The 13,586-nt window shown below is 40.9% G+C and overlaps 1 protein-coding gene across 2 annotated transcripts in view; it reads right to left on the minus strand.

The window, feature by feature from the left end:
• The window catches only part of PC (pyruvate carboxylase), a 587,030-nt gene that overhangs the window by 110,590 nt on the left and 462,854 nt on the right, over positions 1 to 13,586 (minus strand). For both annotated transcript variants that reach the window (XM_085877423.1, XM_085877424.1), the window contains one exon: positions 4,730 to 4,974. In XM_085877423.1, coding sequence (XP_085733549.1) covers positions 4,730 to 4,974 — 245 coding nt within the window. The remainder of the gene's footprint in view (positions 1 to 4,729; positions 4,975 to 13,586) is intronic.

A 13,586-nucleotide genomic window follows, 5' to 3' on the forward strand; every position in this document is an offset into this window, starting at 1 on the left:
GATAAACAATTGCATAAGAAAAATAAGGATGATAGAGTGTTTATTGATCTGCTGGACTCTCTTAATTATCGGGTTAGTCTTTCTGGTAAAAGTAGGAAGAATGAGAAGGAGAAACACATTATTCAGGCTTTAAGTAGCCTTGGTTCAGGTGTTAGTTTTCTTCCAAATGACTCATCACAATTAGTTAACAGACTGTTATTGCTGTTTGATTGTAAGAAGGCTGGAAATAATTGTTTTAATGAAGCATCAGCCTTTTAGACCAGTTGATGAACAGACTGGAATGCAAATGGAACAAAAAGTTTTGAAGTAAACTAGAGTAATTCGACAGCGCGCAGTCGATGGGTATGCCTCCGCTGTCCTGCACAAACATTTGGGTATTGACATATTTGACCTTTGACCTTTATCATATCTGGCCCAAAATCTAATCAGATAATTGCCCTGTCTTACTTTACCTTTGTACCAAGTTTGATGTAATTCTGTCCAATATTTCTTGAGTAAGGGAGTAAACAGTAAAATTTCAGAGTTTGACCTTGACCTTTATCACATCTGGCGCAAAATCGAATCACTTAATTGCCCTGTAGTCGGGTCAATTTATGACAAACAACCACCAAACCCACAACAAACTGCAATAAAAGGTTTCTCAGTGGTTTTCATTCCTACTGGATATACTGATCAATAGAAAAAAAGTCTACCAAAATCTGACATCCGGAAATGGGTTAAAACAGGCATTTTCAAGATGGCTGCCACCGGGCTTTGAAATAACTACAACAGCTATAACTTCTTCAATAATTGTGATAAAAATATAATTGTTGGTTCTGGTCCATGGTTTTAATGGATCAGCAATCCACTGGTGTCAATAAAATTTAGATTTGATCAGTATTTAACCTGAAATCCAAGATGGCGGCAAAAAATGAAGGGCGTAAAATCAATAAATTGTCTCTATATAATCAAACCTCTGTGAGGCAATCACCCAACATTTATCAAATTCTAACAAAAGGGTTTTCAGTCTTCTCTTACCAGTAATTATATGTGATGTATTACATATCAGGGGAATGTCCCTGGCTCTGAGTAGCCTATCCCTTTCTTTGAATGCTCTTTCCCTGAATGTTTTGTTTTCTGTGTTTCAGGTTTGAATAATGAGTGCTACTGAGATGCACGAAGATCGGTGTTCAATTTGCAAGGAGAGGCTTGAGGATGGAAGTGACGTTGTGCAAATTTGTCAGAAGGGTGCTGATGGCATCAATGCAGCCAGTGTTCAGAGAGGTGATGATGTTTTGAAAGACATGCATTCGACCTCTCGAAGATAAGCACAAAGCTGAATGCATTTTCACCTTTCTCCTCTGATCCTACATTGAGAAATATCATAAATGGTACCATGGCAAGCGAAGACATCAACGTGCATGAATATGAAGCTGTTGGGAACAAAATCATCGACAGAATGATTGGACAACCTGTGTTTTCCTTCTCCATCAAGAGGACAGAGAAAGCAAAGACCCTGGGAAATTATAATGCTCTCCAGGTTGCTCCTCACAGAACCATCGACTCCAGTGTGCTATTCCAGCGATTCCTGGTGGTATCCCAGATAGGTGATTTGTCACTTGAGGACGTGATGAGTTTTGAGCTCAGTCCATACCCTCCATCCCTCTTTGAGGACAACAAGATCTTGAGGAAGGCCGACAAACCTCAACTCGCTCAAGCCGTTAATGACCACTGTACCAAGTAACTGGCATGTGAAGGAGTACCTGACACCACACCTTCAGCACACCTTCAGCACACCTTAACACTGAAAGATATGTTCTTGATGGTGGATCCTTGCTGCACAAGCTCAAGTGGAAGAAGGGAGATACATATGGCAAAATAGCCAGAGCATATGTGGACTTCACAACAAAACACTATGGGACAGCAACTGTTGTCTTTGATGGCTATGGTGCAGGCCCTTCGATAAAGGATGACACTCAGCAGAGACGGGGACAAGCCAACAGCTATCCGACTGTGAACTTCACCAGAGAAACTGAATTTGATGGAAAGAGAGATGAATTCCTTTCTGTCGGCAGTAACAAGCAACAGCTGATCACCTTAATAGGTGATCAGCTGAAGAAAGTGGACTGCACAGTTATTCAGGCAGAAGGGGACGCTGATGTGGACATTGCCAAGACAGCTGTAAACAGCACAATTCTGCATTCCACCACAATAATCGAAGAGTACACAGATTTGTTGATGCTTTTGCTCCATTACTGTATACCAGATGGAAAACCACTATATTTCAGATCAGACAACCAGTCAAGAAGCAATCTGAAAGTATATGACATCAATCGGATGAAGCATCTTCTTGGGAATAAGTTGTGCACTCAACTATTATTCCTGCACGCCTTCACAGGATGTGATTCAACATCTCGTGTATATGGCATTGGGAAAAAAATCAGTCTTTTAGAAACTCGTGGAAGATGATCAAGGCCTCCAGTTGTGTACAGATACATTCACTTCGAGAGGCATCAGCCATGCTGAAATAAAGAAACTTGGCAGCCAAGCGATGGCCGTTATATTTGGTGGGGAGAGCACAAGTTCTCTGGCAGCCATGCGTTACAAGATATTCACAAAGAAGGTCGCTGCTGCTAAGTCTTTCGTTACGCCTGAACGTCTTCCCTCAACGGATTCTGCCACCAAGTTTCATTGTCTCCGAGTGTACTACCAGGTCATGGTTTGGATGGGGATGGAGGGTGACCTCGATCCTCTGGACTGGGGCTGGGGACTTGAAGCCAATCGATTTGTACCTATCATGACTGCCATGAATGCTGCACCAGACACTCTTCTGAAGATGATACACTGCAACTGCACCACAGCTTGTGACACACCCCATTGCAGCTGCAGAAAGAATGGGCTTCCGTGTACGTCTGCATGTGGATCATGCCAAGTGACGTTTTGTGACAATCCACTAAATCAAGCCTCTGAAGAACTAGAGGACAGTGATGAGGACTGAAATTGTAACCTAAACTGCATTTATGTAATGTTCACAAATAAATGTTTCAGTGGCACCAGGTGTTCAGTGATTTTGGTTCAGATGGAAAATTTATTGATTTTTGCACTCTTGAGTCTTGCCGCCATCTTGGATTTCATCTTAAATACTGATAAGATCTAAATTTTATTGACACCAGTGGATTGTTGATCCATTAAAACCATGGACCAGAGCCAACAATAATGTTTTTTAGCACGATTACTGAAGAAGTTATAGCTGTTTTAGTTATTTCAAAGCCTGGTGGTGGCCATCTTGAAAATGACTGTTTTAACCCATTTCCGGATGTCAGATTTTCATAGACTTTTTTCTGTTGATCAGTAAGTATATCCAGTAGGAATGAAAACCACTGAAAAACCTTTTGTTGCAATTTGTTGTGGGTCAGGTGGTGTTTTGACCCGACTACTGTCTTACTTTACCTTTTTACCAAGTTTGATGAAATTCTACAATTTGCTTGAGTTATCGCGTAAACGAAAATCTGGACGGACGAACGGACGGACAGACAACTCGGAAACACAATGCCTCTGGCACCCTTGCTGCGGAGGAATAATAATCAACAAACTCATTTGAATCAAGCCGAAAGTTTCTTGTGTAAATTTACATTCACTAAGGCTGGGAATAACACAAACACTACACTCGTAAATGATTTCTTCTGGAAAATGTTTGAGTGTTCGTTTGTATATTGGAACACAAGAAGTTGAAGCGGTTGATTATGTCTCTGCTACATCTGAAATGATGAAATTTAAACTATATTCATTTAGTGATAGAATGGGAAAGGGGACTGTCGAAGGTTTTATTCCTGATATGGCAACGGGAACAAACACAGACCCTGGATATAGTCAAAGGAAAGGAATGCATAATGATGATACAAAAGCAGATAATAGTTTTACTGTGGCAGTTCCTCTTAAAGGTATATTTGGATTTTGTGATGATGATAAAGTTCTGTATGGTCTCAAAATTAGATTTCAACTGCAAAGGAATGATAATGAAAATAGATTGGTTTTTGGTGTGGCTGATACTTTTGCTGATCAGAATAAATTTCTAATTAATGAAATTAGTTGGTACATTAGTGAATATACTCCTAATCTTAAAACAGAAGAGATGTTGAATAGACTTAACTATTAATAGAATAGAATAGACTTAACAGAAGAGACTTAACTCAAAGAAGCCACTCAATGTATCATACCTGAAAAGAAGATGACAACACGTTAAACTGAACCAAACCACTTACACGTGGAATTTGGGTGTTCTGGAAGGAAAGCCACGATATCTGTGGCTCATTAAAAAAAAAAAAACCAGACGGGGATACTACTACTGAAAAGAATAATGCATTGAGTCATAATGCGAATGTAAAACAACTTTGCTGAAGAGGAGATGGGATGAATATGTGCATAAGAGAGAGAGAGCAGGTTTCTGTGGAAGAATTCCCAGGCTGAATCAATATCACTAGTGGTAGATTGAGGAGACCAGTCCTAAAGTGTGATGGCTGCTTGTAATCCTTACCAGTTTGTCTCAGTGAACTGCCAGACTTGCCAGCACTGAGGCTGTTCTCGGAGAATGATATTACTATTATTTTGTTATCTCTGAGAAGTATTGACCCTGATACTCAATATGGGAGTTGGCAGGGAGGAGGGGGAGGAGTGAAATGTGGGAGGGGACGACACTAAACGATAGTGCATGGAGTGAAAACAATGGAACCTGTCAACCTTTAATGCATACCTTAATGAGGTCACCAAGGAGCTTGTTTGCTTCTATGTAGGCTTTCTTCACAGCTTTAAATTTGTGTCCCAGTCCCATGCTGTGTGCTTGAAAGTGTAAGTTTGTATACTGCCCGCCAGGAATCTCATTCTCATAAACGTCAGCATTTCCCGACTTCATCGTAGCTGTGCAGTCAAAAGGCGCATAGAGTTGTCTTGCAGCTTCCCAATAATCTGCATACTCAAACACCTTGTGCAGGTCCAGACCTGTAGAATCATGAGACATTAGTTAACAAAATAATCTCTCCTCAAATTCCAGTCAAGTAATATCTCACTAGCATAACCCACGCTCTGCGCGACATGTTGGGGTGGGTGTGTTTGAGAAAGGAACTGATGCAGAGTATCAGTAGTATTTTTACATTAATGCAGTAAGTGGAATACAATGTTCAAAGTACTTCTTGGCACGATTTCACTGTTTCAGAACCATTTTATTTACTTTTTTTGTACCATGCACCTCATATGGTCTTTGAGATAATGTAAGCCGGATATCACGTTACTCGAGCGCAGAACAAAGTCGAAGATAGCGCGACATGAAACCACAAACTCGGAAATAATATATAAGATGTCATCGAATAGAAAGCATATAACATGTGGGATGTTTTAAGGAGGACAATTGTGATTTTAATGGAATAGTTTGGTATTCAAAAGCATGACCATACAAACGGTCATCGTCATGCATAGCAGGACTCTGACATCTGGTTCATAAAGGTCGTTGTGCTTCATTCGTTCTTGAATCAACAATTTAAGCTCTTTTTCTTTTCCACCTGAAATCGATTACAAAGCATTAAACAATTTGAAAGAAAATGTTTACCAATGGTTGACTTTGTCTGTTGTTGCGATGTGAATGAGAAGGTATGTTATCAAGCGAAAGTGGGTTGCACTCCGATAGGTGTGACAAATCTCTCCAAGGGGCATTCACTCCCTCTTTTACGTGGACAGTTTCAACAACACATATGGACTGGGATCACTTTCTGCGTGAAGGACACGCCACAGCCACACATTTCCATTATGCCTCGAATGCATAGGTCAGTGGGCACGAAGATGTAGTGTGTGAAATGTGCAAATTATCCATTCATCCTTTAGTTTATAACCGCGATTGCTTATAAATTTGGCTGACTAAATCCCAAGGTTACACAACAATTGTTTGTTGCTTGGAAAATACTCTGCCACTAAAGAACATTTTTGAGTGCAACTTTCACCGATTATGTGTTTAACTTGGATTTTTCTTGCTTCTCAACCAACCACCTCTAAACACTGTTGAAAGATTTTGTAGATGGGCATGTGACGGACAGCGCATGTGCGCACGCACTCACACACGCACGCACACTTTTCGTTTTCCTTCATAAATGGGGTCAATCGATCTCACACTTCAAGGGAAGAAAAACCCATCAACGATCCCACTTACCTTGGCATCGAAGGTCTGTTTTTCATTTGACGAGTTGACTTGGCATGCGGAACATTTTCCTCCACCAAAGAGATCCAAAAGTCAAAATAAGTCGAACACTGTTGTGGTTCATGAATGCTCATTTAGACAAGTCATTTAAACAGTGAAAAACGGGGTGGAAAAAGGAAAGTGTGTGTTTACAGCAGTCAGAATGTGTAGATGTATGAATAGCAATTTGGCATGAATGGGGAGAGCCAAATCTCCTTTTGTTGCTGTACGATTGTCTTTGCGTTTGTTTGAGAAGAAACGGATGGTCCCAATGCAAATTCGATTGCAGGGTGAGAACTGGATGGATTGCATGAAGGTGAAATTGCCAATTGTTGCTGAACTTTGTGGCAATGAGAACAGTGCTGAACTTTATCAAGGACTATGTCAATCTTCTTGTAATCCAGATGAAGTAGTTGTGCTTGAGAAGAATAATTAAGAAATTGTACCACTTGAGGAGTTTGAGGTTGAGGAATCTACAATGAGGAATGAGCCCTTGAACAATGGAGGGATTTGACACATGAAACATCCGGAGGAGGAATATGAGATTTGTAAGGAATCACTGTCTAAATTGAGCACTTACCAAGAGGTGAATCAGAAAAGCGATTTGCAGAACCACTGTTGGAATTATCTACAGAGTATGTCTTAGGAGAGCTACAGCAATGTTGATGTGCCAAATAGCAGGCAAGTGGCTGAACTTGGAACATTCAAAAGTGAGCTTGCTGATATAAACTTTGGAGAGAGAATTGCTAAATTTGAAAGAGTGCAAGGTGATGTTAAATGTCTCCATTTATATGTCCCTGATGGAGGTGAAGTGAGAACTCGAGAGAAACTGCAAGATGTTTGTCCAACGGAGATATATGAGCAAGTGCGATTTTTGAGGGTAATTTGTTGAAGCAATTGTTCATTCAATTCCAGAGTTGAAATCTGAATAAAAGTGATGAAGACCAATTCCTCACTGTTGAACCTGACAGAAGTGATGACGAGACAGGAAGCGATGATGAGTCAAGTGCTTCTCACTTTTGTAATGCAGATGGTGCAGCTGCAGTGGAGGGGCAATGTACAGAAATAATAATTTTTGAGGAATGTATAGTGTAGAATGATGCATTGGACGACATGAAGAAAACGGACACTTTTCAAATGGATGGTTGAGAATTCTCAAAATGCTGGACATGACACTGGAGAACAAGGCCAATGAGTGTAGAAAATCTAAATTGTAATGTATATACAAATTCTGATGTGGCTGCATCGATACCTTGCAAGGCAAGACCAAGGGAAAGGTGGGGGGGGGGCAGAGGGAGTTGGTGGTTACTTCCTTCCAGTTGGTCTGAACATCACTGCCAATTGTTGTTGATGCTGTATGCAGTGGACATACTGGGATTGCAATAAAGTTGGTTACCTAAAAAAAAAAATCCTGTGTTGAGATGAATACAACAGTAACTAGAACGGCACTCTGTATAGTGCACAACTCCACCAGGCTGAACAGTTTACGTTTTGCATCCCACTGATACGCCAGATCTGTATCTGGACCTTCACCAAAATATAATTGGCTTGTTGTTGTCACCTACCCAACTCATCCACCAATTTTTGTCATAATCCGGACGCAACTTTTTGAGATGTCATGCTATATATAGTTTTTGGCCTCATCTCTCAATGGTGATGAATCATTTTAAAAATTCTCGTAACCGGATGCGGATCTTCACGAAAATTGAATCAAAGCAACTCTGACTATACTGTAGGTTGTGAAGAAAGAGCACGTCAACCTGTTCACAGCGAGAAAATTACAGCAAGCCTTGAGTAATCATGTACTATTTGGAATCTATGCTGACAACGGCCAAGACTCGAGACCTGACCATTGGTTTTGGAGGCTAATTTTCAGATACCTGCAGAATCAGATCATGGGTTACATCGAGGCTGATGAGCTTTATGTCAGTTGCTAATCACAAATAGCTTAAAGGAGCTGCCAGCCGATCATTTATGGAGGCAGGACCAACAATTAATTAACGTACAAGGATCGACAAGAGTGGTACATTAATTCTTTTTAAAATGAGACCAAATCCAGGAGAAAAAAAAGCAAGCGCGTGACGGTTCCCAAACTCCTGCATTAAAATGACAGAAAAGAGGGCATTTGTGTAGGACTGCCATTTACCCAAAATGACTTATCAGTTCAATCTGGCATTATATTTTCAAGCAAATGTATTATTATCACACGAACTGTCTCTACTCAGACACCGAGCAGAGATGTGCACAGATAGACACAGTGCAAGTTCGTTACAAACGTAGACTATGAATATAAAGGCTTGCTGCACAGGCTTGCACCGATGACAAAGTTAAAGCTTACCTGCATACCCCACACATATCAATGCAGTAATTTATTAAATACTGTACTGCAAAAAGCAAGAAAAAAATTCCCTCCAATCCGCCCACCCCTCAACGCATTATATTCATATTTTGTTTTACTCAATGGAAGACATAATATAGACGTGGTACCAGGACAACCGGCTACTGTTACGAACAGTACCATGGGATTTCCATTCAAGTGATTGTAAATGAGAAAACTGGCTTCACAGTCTCAACTGACTGAAGGTTGGTGATTCTATTGGTAAATCAAAACTGAAACTACATATCATTATCGAGGCAAACAACTGTGTGTTTGTGCTATGTAGTAAAAAACAAAAAAAACAAATGCTGCAATTTAAGGTATAACTGACACATTCACACCCATGTGTAAGATTGCTGTTGGAAATGTGACAAAAATAATTTGATGCTTTATTTTTACATTGACCTGCAACAAATAACAGATAATAAACATGTGTGAGTAAAGGTAAATGTAAACAACACCATGGAATTTCCAACTGGATTTGCATGTGCACAAATACACATGCATGCATGTAAGTAAGTACACACACACACACACACACACACACACACACACACACACACACACACACACATACACACACACACACACACACACACACACACACACACACACACACACACACACACACACACACACACACACACACACACCATTTTGATGCAGTCAGAATAGGATGCTGCATCTCAGATCAGATGATCCTTTACATGGTACTTATGAAGTAGTTTCCCACGTACACATTTTGGTCATGGACATTGAATATGAAAAGGCATCTTTAGAAAACAGTTAGCCCTCGTGTGCATACACCCTGACAAAAAACGATATTGCGTGATCAAACGTATGCATGCACACAGTTGGGTTGTATAGGGTGTCCCCAAAAAAATATACAACTTTTAAAATGCTTCGTTTGATCCGAACAAAGCAGTAATTTTGTCACTAATGCTTCATTTCTTGTTGCAGAGACCCTGAAGTTTATTTTGATACCAAGCAAGCGGCAGAAAAATGCCAAGACTGACCGTACAACAACGGACGAAAATTGTTGAACTTTGGAACCAGACGAAAAGTGTCATACAGGTGCAACGTCTTTACTCGAGACATTTCGGTATCCACTTGCGCCATGCACCAAACTTTCGGACAATAAAGTGCACCATCGCAAAGTTTACCAATGTGGGAACCATCTGTGACCTTCACAAGGGTCAGTGGTAGGAAGAGGACAGGTCGTAGTGAAGAAAATGCGGAAATGGTGATAGAGGCGGTCGTTCAGAGTCAAAAAAAATCGATTCGACGACTTTCTGCCGAGACAAACATTCAGAAGAGCACCGTTCAGAGGATCCGTTGCCAAGACATTCATGCCTTTCCATACAAAATTCAAACGGAAACAGTGCTTACTGATCAACAGAAACGCAAACGACTCGACTTTGCAAATTGGTTCTCAGGAAAGTTGGAGGAAGATGCAGACTTCCTCAAAAAACTTCACATGACGGACGAATGCCATGCTCACTTGTCCGGGAGGTAAACAAGCAAAACTTTCGGTACTGGGGAACTGAAAATCCTGGTAATGCAACAACTGAACTGGTGCCTCGATCTGTTCTCGAAGTCACCATGTGGGTGGCGGTTGGTTGGTATGGGATAATTGGTCCATACTTCTTTGAAGATGACCAGGGACACACTTGCACGGTAAACCAGAGAAACTATCGCGAAATGATTCAGGAATTCTATCTGCCTGAGCTACGTACTCAGGCCCGTAGGAGAAACAACTTGATCTCGATGAGAACCCAGTGGTTCCAGCAGGATGGGGCACTGCCCAATACAGCCAGGGAAACAAGGCGTTTTCTCAACCAACATTTTGAGGGCCGCTTTATCTCCCTCTACGAAGACGTTGAGTGGCCACCGTATTCCCGTGACCTTACTCTTCCAGACTTCTTCTTGTGGGGGTATCTCAAGGACAGGATCTATGGAAACCCTAGGCCTCAGGCTCTTGATCAGGTGAAGGAAAACATCCACCAAGAAATCCAGAACATTCCTCAGGAAACGTTTCCCAAAGTGATGGAAAACATGACAACGCGTTTGCAGGCAGTGATCGGACAATGTGGAGCCTACTTCGAACATGTGGTCAAAAAGAAAACGACGATTCTATACCAAAATTTAAATTTTGGTGACAATTTTGACATTGATACAATAAACTTCAACCTTTCAGCTTTCTATCCAGCCATACATCTTTTTAAAAATATATATATTATGACCATCCACTTTGCAGATGAAAAGTTGTATATTTTTTTGGGACACCCTGTATATACAGTCACACACAAGTTAATTCAACAGTTATTGTGATCTTTCAAAATAACAACAAACAACAACAACAAATGCAATAACGAAAATTAAAAAAAAAAATTGGGCAAATTGCTCATCCCTTCATTCGAATTACATACATGAATAAAAACCATTCTGTATTTTTACACACCTTGAAAGCTCGGGTTAAAAACAAAATTATGTAATTATTATGAAAATGAATTATAAGGAATGGCTGGTTTGCCAGGTGATAGTTCGCTGCTTGGAAACTGAACACACCCTCTCCCTGGTCTCATCCCCACAACAAACCCCGAGAATGGGTCCTCGAAGTTGCAAACATAATTAACAGTTTTTGTCTCAGTTTGACATGAATGTTCTCATAACCCGGCTACACAAATAAAGCTTGACATAAAAATAAAGTATATGTTTGGGCGGTGTATGGATAAGGACCACAGACACCTGTCGCAATTGCTCCCGGAGATAATAAAAACAAGGTAAAAAGACATAAAATGTCATAGCTCCATTTGTTTGTTTTTAGTAATTTTCCTGTGTCGAGTTCAAGGGCTAGCTCATATTTATGTGCAACAAAAAAATGGCCGCCAGTCTACAAGTCGGCCATATTTGATCAGATCGCAAAATAAGGGGCACGTGTATGCCATCATGTACTTTGCTTGTGCCAAGTTTGAACAAAATCGGACCATGCATATCTGAGATATGGTTGGGGACATGTTTAAGTAAGAAAATGGCTGCCAGTTGGCCACATTGGATCTGATCTCGAAAATAAATGACATGCATATGTATTCCATCATTCATTATCTGTATGCCAAGGTTGAACAACACTGGTACATGCATGTCTGAGAAATGGTGTTCAACAACGTGTTCAACATCAGGGTTTTTACAACTAAAATGGCCACCAGTCGGTCATATTGGATCTGATGTCGAACAAAAATGACATGTACATGTATACCACCATGTGTTGTCTGTGTCAAATAAGAATAAAATCTGTCTCTACATGTCCAAGATCTGGTTGCGACGCATGCACATACGCATGCATGCACGCAAGCGCGGACATGCAAATTGTGACCAAACCCATAAGCCCCCGTTTCAGATCAAGTCCAATGGGGGCTAAAACCCATTCTACATATATGAAATAAAAACATGGGTGTTGCTTATGAGCATAATTACGATAATTCATGGACCGGTGTTTGTGTGTTTGTTTGTTTGGTCGCATACTCCTACAGTTCTGGGCCAATTATATCCAGACATGCTACATAGGATCAGCATGACCCCAATTAATGCATAGGGGTGTTTTTTATCTTTGCCGGTGGTCTTGGGGGAGGTTGGGGGGGGGAACGCAAATTCTCTATGTAAATGTGTATTACGTACCACCGCTCCAGGTGGGGAGGTTATTACAAGTTCCCACTCTACGGAATTCCTGTCCCCACATTTTCAAGTGCAGAGAGCTCTTTGAATTATAAGCAGAAGGTATGTTTTTGTTTCATGCATGTAACCCAGGTTATTTATTCCACCTATACACAGATGCCAGTTGCCTATCCATACATCCATTAGGATAATACTCTGTGCAGAGTGTTGGTGCTGCCTAAGCAGTCTCCTTGGCTATTAGACACAATCCTGGATGGTTCGCCGCTCTGACACAGGATACTAGCAAACTGGCACTCCTTTTGCCGATCTCGGAAGGATGATAAGCAGAGTCAACTCCACCTGGTATTAATCCAAAAGCCGAGTGGGATTTGAACTCAGGATCCTCGGATCCCAAGCCCACCACCCTAACCATCAAGTCAACACCAGGCATAGTTGCCTATGCACCACCTAAATAAAGGTATGTGCCAGAAGAACGTGTTCCATACTTGGAACAACATCGCCTGTCGGGCGGGTATTCTGCTAGTATGTATATAATATGTACAGTAGTGGTTATCCACCGAGGACAATTCCAATTGGACTGAGTGACACCCGAGGCATGCGGCCTCAGGCCTGCGGCTTTGCTGCTTCACAAAATGGTCGCTGCATGATTATTTTGTGGGTGGAGTTGGGCCATCTATCCACTCAATGGGGTGAAGGCACTCCGTCCATAAACAAATTAATAATGATTCTGGCAAAAAACGATCAAACCCAATTAATTGGTCAGTGCCACAACCAATCGACAAGGGAAGGGAAAAACGGGCACACCCGATTAGTCATCGACGACTGAATATTACTGACATAGCTTCGGACACATAAGCTCTCTTTGTTTTCGTAGATATTGCATATGGAGGTAAATCAATCAAACCGCTTTAAGACTGCAATCAGCAATTCCAAAGAAGTTGGCAAAAGTAATGTGAAAATCTCAGTCATTTATGGAGGGAACATCTTTATTAAATTGTCCATTTCAAATTACCCTGTTTGCTCTGACAAAGGGTTAACATCAGCTTCTCCTTCTTTCTGGTGGCGATTAGCATAACTTAATAAAGCTATGTTGGTTTATTCTATTGTTCTATCCATTCAATTACTGGCTTGGAAGTTGAATCACCCCTCTCTCCAAAAATAAAGCTTGAGTAGGCCTGGATACAACCTAAAAATTCTCGTAAATGGTGGCGCTCTTTTTACAACTGGTGCTCCAGTAAAGGCATGGTCCTCTTTTACAATTTCATTTTCGGCAATCAAATCAGAAGGGAAGGGGCCTCATTGTAGTAATAAAAAATTGCAATGGATGGAGACATGATT

The sequence above is a fragment of the Eptatretus burgeri genome, chromosome 4 (genome assembly GCF_056783735.1).
Source record: "Eptatretus burgeri isolate ZD-2024b chromosome 4, Ebu_testis_v1, whole genome shotgun sequence".
Taxonomy (NCBI): Eukaryota; Metazoa; Chordata; class Myxini; order Myxiniformes; family Myxinidae; genus Eptatretus; species Eptatretus burgeri.